The sequence below is a fragment of the Eptatretus burgeri genome, chromosome 13, assembly GCF_056783735.1.
Source record: "Eptatretus burgeri isolate ZD-2024b chromosome 13, Ebu_testis_v1, whole genome shotgun sequence".
Taxonomy (NCBI): Eukaryota; Metazoa; Chordata; class Myxini; order Myxiniformes; family Myxinidae; genus Eptatretus; species Eptatretus burgeri.
Window position 1 is genome coordinate 39,598,121 of NC_140973.1, and position 7,992 is coordinate 39,606,112.

At 43.3% G+C, this 7,992-nt stretch overlaps 1 protein-coding gene across 1 annotated transcript in view; it reads left to right on the plus strand.

Moving 5' to 3' along the window:
- LOC147014269 (macrophage mannose receptor 1-like) overlaps nt 1-7,992 on the plus strand; it is a 150,372-nt gene that overhangs the window by 106,418 nt on the left and 35,962 nt on the right. The window contains exons 24-25 of the mRNA XM_085852082.1: nt 2,601-2,830; nt 2,982-3,147. Of these exons, the coding sequence (XP_085708208.1) occupies nt 2,601-2,830; nt 2,982-3,147 (396 nt within the window). The remainder of the gene's footprint in view (nt 1-2,600; nt 2,831-2,981; nt 3,148-7,992) is intronic.

Here is a 7,992-nt window from a genome sequence, read left to right on the forward strand (position 1 = left end):
CTCTTGCATTGAAGTTCCTTGCAAAATAACTCGTTCCGGTATTCAAATCGAACAGAAAAGAGCAAACCTTGCCTTTGGCGATGGGTTCGTCATTCACTAACTTCCTCAGGTCTATATTCCAGCTATGGCATGCTTTGATGGTATTTCAGGATCAATCGGATGCCTGTAACGAACCTGGAAGGGGAGACGTGGGACATTGGGCAGGGAGACATGAGACGACGAGTCTGACATCATCAACTAATACCGAATAAGGGTCAAGCTTATGTGTGTGATTTATCCTCTCCCTCCTTGACAATATTTGAGGAGGTCAGGATTTCTACAAAAAACAAATGAGTTCACAGCAGTTTAATATTTTTTAGTTGGCACTACATCTCGTCTCACGATTTTGATGTGAAGACTTTGACGCGAAAAATGTCACCAGAGATTGATTTGAATGATAGCCATGGAGTGCAAATATGTCAAGGTGTTCAGAGCTTCAGAAAATCAATCGCCATTTTTGTCAATTATACCCCTGGAGAGAGGTGGGACGGTGGTGTCCCATCTCTCTGTCATGGCGGACCAACTCTCACCGCATGTCCCAGTTCTCCCCGGTTATACATTCCGGTGTTATACCTACCTGTTAGAATGTGATGGTTAAGTATATTGTTGCAGTGCTAGCGGTCCAGGTTAATCCCACTGACCCAATTTGTGGTGACGGGCTGTTAACAGCGCCAGCCCGGATGGTCGAGCGGTTTTTCCTTATTCGGAGGCGGACAAGTTGAGCCTCGGAGATTATCATGCACACGGGAAGGGCATGGGGAAATGGTGGTACAACGGGGCCACAGAAATGGATGCACAGGGGGGTTTATACTTGAACCCTATGACAGATGCACCGACACAGCCACTTAAAATGAACACATTTAATGAATATAGACAAATATTTACAAAGGGCAATAATCAGAATAAAATAATGTGAGGTAAACTAATCCTAAAGTCTAAATCGAGGCGCCTCTACACACGGACTTAAATACAGACAAGGGGGAATGAAATATAAGAAAATCCCTCTTTTGTGGAACGTGGAATCGAGACACTTCGATTTGCATGTGTCGACGCTTGCAAAATGGCGCCAAGCCGCTCTCTCGCAGCGGGAATGCTCATCAGGCAATTCATGAGCAGTATTCAACCCCAAAGCTCACCGACCGTCGTGCAGCTTCTTCATCTACTGCACCTGCTGATACTCTATTTTCAGGATGGCGCCGTCCCCTTCGGTGACATGCACGATGCTCGGGGTCCGTCTCATACGACCAGCCAAGAGTCGATGGCCATCATCTCGCTTCACCACGCGAGCCAAAATCGCCTCAGCACGAATACAAGAATCATGCCGTCTTCTTCAATGCGTCGAAGGAAAGCCATTTTGTCATGCCAAGAGAAGAGTAAAGTGAGATCTTCCATCTGAGCCATGTTCCTTCCATGACTACAACTGCCCTCATCACACCGACCTTGTGCGTTCCTCCTCCAAACTCTGTCTCACTGAACCCCCTTTTCCTCCTCCGGGGCGTGGCTTCCTCACACAAAACCCGGGAAGGCGGGGCCTCTGCCCACTCAACACGCCTTCCTCGCTTCTGACATCACGCCCATCAATCATCAGCCTCGGGTGCGTGACTTTGCCTACTGTCACCCTTGGAGGAAGGCTTCTTCCTACTTGGTCATGCTATAAAAACGCAATTCTTCCATGGTTTGCAATACGAAAACATAAGGAAAAATCAGGGAGGGGGGCAATTACATACTGAGGCAACTTATTCTTAATCCCTATCTAATTAACACGGTGTGGTGACGAGTAAAGCTTAAGCTCACAGTCTCCCTACTTGATTACATCGAGATGTCTCCTACACGTCCACAGACCAAACAACTCTATTCACTCCTAACTTTCCTATTAAATTCTTCCATCTACCCCCATAACCATAACACAATTATACTTTGCGCATTCTTCATTTGAAGTATAATTCTAATTTTAAATCTATTAAGGTTCTAATTTCCAGGAAACTTTGCTCCACATGACTTGATAAAAGTGGTCTTTTTCATTGCAGTTATCATCATGCCACCACGTTATTACAAGCGGAAAACTGACCATGGCCTTGTACATGAAGTGAGGTGTTTAATTGACTTTTTACTGAACTTGTAATTGAGCACTATGCTTTGTCACATCCATCCAATACTGATACTTCTAAACTGGATGGTAGTCACAACTTCGTGGAAGTTTTGTTGAATATAATAATTCAACTTCAATGTTCTTTATTGTTCTTTTTTGTGTACCATTTCTCCCACCCCACTGACCCATTTCTCCCAACATTGTCCCAAGTCACCCCAATATTGGTCATGACCCAGAACTCAGCAAGTCCTGCCAAATGTTGTACAAGTTATATATTTTGTAGGGTAAGACATGGGTTTATTTGACAACCAAATATTCGCTGAAAAGTTTTATACTTCCGTGGATGGGACACCATTTGGGCCAAACTGAAAATAGTTTCCCATGTCTCCCTGCTCTCCCCTACTGTTGTCCTTGTTTTGTTTTCACCTACATCCTTATATCATCCAATGAACAACTTCACCTTGTCTTTTAGATCCTACCATTGCTGTCATCAAACCACATCCTGTGACTGAGCTGGTTCATTTTGGCAAGTCATTTTTTCGCGTTGATACAACTCCACGGCCTTTTGCTGCAGCAAGAAAAGCTTGTCAAAGCACTGGCGCTGACATTGCAAGCTTGATCAGTATATATGAGCATGCCTTTGTGTCCTTGCTCGCCCGACGGGCAGGTGGGGCCCTCTGGATCGGTCTCAATGCTAATGAGGTAGGAACAGCTAATGAGACATAGTTTCTGGTTCTGATTTGTCATAAATTGCCACAAGGGGAGAGAGGGGATGTATATAATACTCCATCTTAAATTTTTACCACATTGTTTAATGGGTGTGTGCAACACGGATGTGCTTATTTCATTGCAGACAGCCGGTGCATACCATTGGCTAGATGGCTGGCATATGCCTATGAGTGGGTGGGCTACAAACGAGCCTGCTCAACCTCGAGCCTGCGTACGTCTCGTGGCTGGGGAAGGTTGGATGACCGAGTCCTGTTCAAAGCCTCTTCCAGTGGTTTGCAAGAAGTCAGCAGGTGGGTGGGGCGAAGGTATTTTTGTGTGAAAGTTCTGCCCAAGTTGCTTTTACAGAGCCACTCATTAAATGGATAGCACACTGTCTAGCATATATCATCGTGTTTTATTGGGTTATATCACATGACGAGCATATACAAGTCAAAGTTTGAGCTTGAACACATTGTTAACAGATTGTTCCAGTCGGAGCAAGATGCAAGAGTCTGAAGATATGCAAAACCGGTACTGTTGATTATTCCACTGGACAACAACGATTTTGCTACTGTGGTGTAAATATGTGTTCTAGACTAAATTGAGTATGCTGATTCTGAGTCTGAAGTCAAAAAGTTTTCATCACGTCAGAATTTTGAGTTATACATATGGTCCAATTACAGTAGCTTGCCCTGGTGGGTGATTCTGAGTGATAATAAATTATTACTATTATTATTTTTTGGTTTCAATTAAAGCAACACAACTGTTGTAGAATATTACTTCTCGTAAAAAGAGTTTTATAATGCACTTTAAATTATTAAAAATGGATCATAACCGACCAAGCTATGAATTTTTAAGGAAAATTTTCCATGCGGCATTACAATTTTTAACTAACCCTAACCCTTGTGAAAAACTTTGTAAAGGCATTGGATCATGATGGTAATGGCTTCCAATATCTCAGAGAGAAGTTTGGCGCAGAGAAAGCTGATGCTAAACTCGAAGCAGGTATTTTCGTTGGGCCCCAGATCTGAGAACTGATGTGTGATCCCGAGTTCAAAACTAAACTGAACCCACTTGAGTTTGCAGCATGGGAAGCATTTGTGTTGGTTGTGCAGAACTTTCTTGGGAACCAGAGAGCTGAACAGTAAGTGGAATTGGTGGACAACATGCTGAAGGCCTATCAGCGAATGGGCTGTTGGATATCTCTTAAAATGCACTTCTTGTAGTTCTCATCTTGATTTCTTCCCACCTAATCTGGGTGAGGATAGCGATGAGCATGGCGAAAGGTTCCACCAAGACATTTCGGTCATGGAAACTCGGTATCAAGGCCAGTTCAACTCAAACATGATGGGTGATTACTTCTGGTTCCGACAACGGGAGACCATTTCCACACACAAGTGCAAGACCAAGTGTCTCACACACTTCTGGACACGTCTGAACAGTGCCTACACTGATCATATTGAAAAGAAGAGTGTAAACTTGAAGTGTTGTTTCTGAATCACTCACAATGGGGCAGATTTCCCAATCAAGTTTACATCCTTCCTAAGATTACCATGTTCTAATGTTTCAGTAACTTCTTTTTCTGCAACTTGTTTATGTTCTTGGTTTGTATACTACACATAATACACGGAGATCAATCATTGTTATCTAAATATGATGTGAATAATTACTAAGCACTGATATTGGATGTACAATGTGGAGATCTGCAATAATAAAGTATCTAATATAGCATGCTGGGTATCATTAATACATATACATATTTTGAAAACCTGACGTGCTGGATAAATTCTGACTACAGATTTGAAACCAGTGGTCCAGATTTAGCCAAGAACACCTGCATTTACCTTAGTAGCAGACGAAAAGTATTTTGTTGTTGCCCAGTGTAATATAAGCGGTTAAGGAAGAAAGCTCGAGCTTTGTAAAAGTGATGTTGAGTACTTCAGGTAGGTCGACTCAGTCGAGATCTTATATGAATGACCAAACAAAGTGTGGGTGTTCATGTTTCTTAAAGAACGATAGGATTCACATTATCATTGTGGTGTCAATGGAGATGTTGCGACCTGAACACCTTTGCAGAGGAGAGGTAATGGGAGAATCAAAGTCAGCAAACACTTGCATGCATGGAGATGCAATGGAGAACACTTTGCACTAATGTTTTTCTTCCTGTTCTTGAAGAAACGTTAACAGCCTTACTTTCAACAAGGTCATTCAAGCAAGATCTGTAATGCGTTGTCATCTATCACACGGAGAACTTAGCCTGAGGTACAATTAACATACCTTTTGGAGAACAATGACTGAACTTTATATTCGTGCCCTTGTCTAAGGGGGGCACAGTGCATCAGAAGCATTGCTTTGACTGTATCTTCATTTCTCATTTGCACATTGGATAACATTTTCTCAAAGATGTTTCCTCGTTTGTGTTCTTCAACATTTTACAAAGAATGAATGTTTCAAAAAGTAATGAATTACCTGTTGTTTTTGTTTAATATATGGACTCCTCAAAGAGCTAACTGGCAAAGGATAGAGTATTTGCACAGGTACTGAAGTGGTGGGCATGGAACAAACTATGGAACATGAGCCTAATGAGGCTCATGTATCAGAATTAGAGCTGACATGAGCAGCAATAAGCCTCCCCTTTTAAAGACGCAGGGAAGAATAAGATTGGACTCAAATTAAGAAATAATCCCACAGATGGAATTGAGTGTAAGCAAAAGTTGGGAAGGAACCAGAAAGCTTATGGTTTGTCAGGTAGAAAAAGAGTGAGTTGAGTTATTGAATTAACTGAGAGGGGTGAGTGGAGGAATTGTTTAATGTGGAAGTAATTTTTTCTATTTGAAATGAAAATAGTTTATATTTAAAGATACTAGAAACACCTATTCCCTTCGGGAGCATTGGCCAAGCCATCAAGGGATGGGGTGGGGGAGGGAGGGTTACCCTGGTTATGACAATAACACCAACACATATGCAAATTTTGGTGGAGATCATGCGAAAATCGTGTCGTCGCCCCCCCCCCAAAAAAAATGAGGGGGTGGAGGATTTTTTTTTCTTTTCTTTTGCCCAGGACCTGACTGCGGGTACCACCAACATGTATGCAAAATTTGGTGGAGATCATCCCAGCCATGATGTTTTTATGATTTTCAGATGGATGTATGTACAATGTACATACATACATACATACATACATACAATTGCCATCTATCTATATCTATATTTTATTATACTAGTACGTGGCCGTACATGCAAAAAAATAAAATAAATTAAAAAAAACCTTTCAAACGACCACACAGTCCGTTCCTTCGCTCTCGTAAACGACGACTGGATTGGGGCATTGTGTATATCTATAAATGCGCATAAGAAATCAAGAAATTATTAGAATACAGTATCATCACTATCCGGAAGTCTGTAAGTTGTAACCCGTAATGGCGAACGCGCCTGAGAATCTCTTCCCCAATGGCCACGCCTACGCAGCAACGTGTCCTGTGATTGGTTGGTAAATAAATGGCCATAACTTGGGAAGCACTTGTCCAATTAATATCAAATCTTGAAAAGGCACATACTCAGGTCCCCAGCAATATACCTGGCAAGATTTAATTAGATCAGACCAGTGGTTGTCGAGAAACAGTGGTCACAGACACACACACACACATTACTGGAAAAAAAAAAATATATATATATATCTTCTTCTTCCTCTTTCGGCTTGCTCCCGTTAGGGGTCGCCACAGCGGACCAACCGTCTCCATTTCGCTCTATCCTCCACATCTTCCATTGACACTCCAACCACCCGCATGTCCGCCCTCACCGCATCCATGAACCTCTTCTTTGGCCTTCCTCTTCTCCTCCTGCCTGGCGGCTCCATCTTCAACATCCTTCTCCCGATATACTCCGTTTCCCTCCTGTGCAAATGTCCAAACCATCTCAATCTCGCCTCTCTCACTTTGTCTCCAAACCGTCCTACCTGCGCTGTCCCTCTAATATACTCATTTCTTATCCTATCCATCCTCGTCACTCCCAACGAGAATCGCAGCATCTTTAACTCTGCCACCTCCAGCTCTGCTTCCTGTCTTTTTGTTAGCGCCACCGCCTCCAAACCATACAACATAGCTGGTCTCACTACCGTCTTGTATACTTTCCCCTTCACTCTTGCAGCTACCCTTCTGTCACAAATCACTCCTGCAACTCTTCTCCACCCACTCTATCCTGCCTGCACTCTCTTTTTCACTTCTCTCCCACACTCTCCGTTACTTTGGACAGTTGATCCCAAGTATTTAAACCAATCCACCTTCCCCACCTCAACTCCTTGCAACTGCACCATACCACCACCCTCCCTCTCATTTACGCACATGTACTCCGTCTTACTCCTACTGACTATCATTCCCCTTCTCTCCAGTGCGTACCTCCACCTCTCAAGGCTCGATTCAGCCTGCTCCCTACTCTCCCTACAGATCATGATGTCATCCGCGAACATCATAGTCCATGGAGACTCCAGTCTGATCTCGTCCGTCAACCTGTCCATCACCATTGCAAACAGGAAAGGGCTCAGAGTCGATCCTTGGTGCAATCCCACTTTAACCTTAAACCGGTCCGTCATTCCTACTGCACACCTCACTGCTGTCACACTGTCCTCATACATATCCTGCACGATCCTCACATACTTCTCCAACACTCCCGACTTCCTCATACAATACCACAACTCCTCTCTTGGCACCCTATCATAAGCTTTCTCTAAATCCACAAACACACAATGTAACTCCTTCTGGCCTTCCCTATACTTCTCCATCAACATTCTCAAGCAAACATCGCATCAGTGGTGCTCTTTCCTGGCATAAACTCAAATTGCTGCTCACAAATCGTCACCTCTCCTCTCAACCGAGCTTCCACTACTCTTTCCCACACCTTCATGGTGTGGCTTAACAACTTTATCCCTCTGTAATTTCGACAGCTCTGCACATCACCCTTATTCTTGAAAATCGGAACCAGTACACTTAATCTCCACTCCTCCGGCATCCTCTCACTTTCCAAGACTTTATTAAACAATCTGGTTAACAACCCCACTGCCATCTCTCCTAAGCACTTCCATGCCTCCACTGGTATGTCATCTGGGCCAACCGCCTTTCCACTTTTCATCTTCTTCATAGCAGTCCTCACTTCATCCTTAC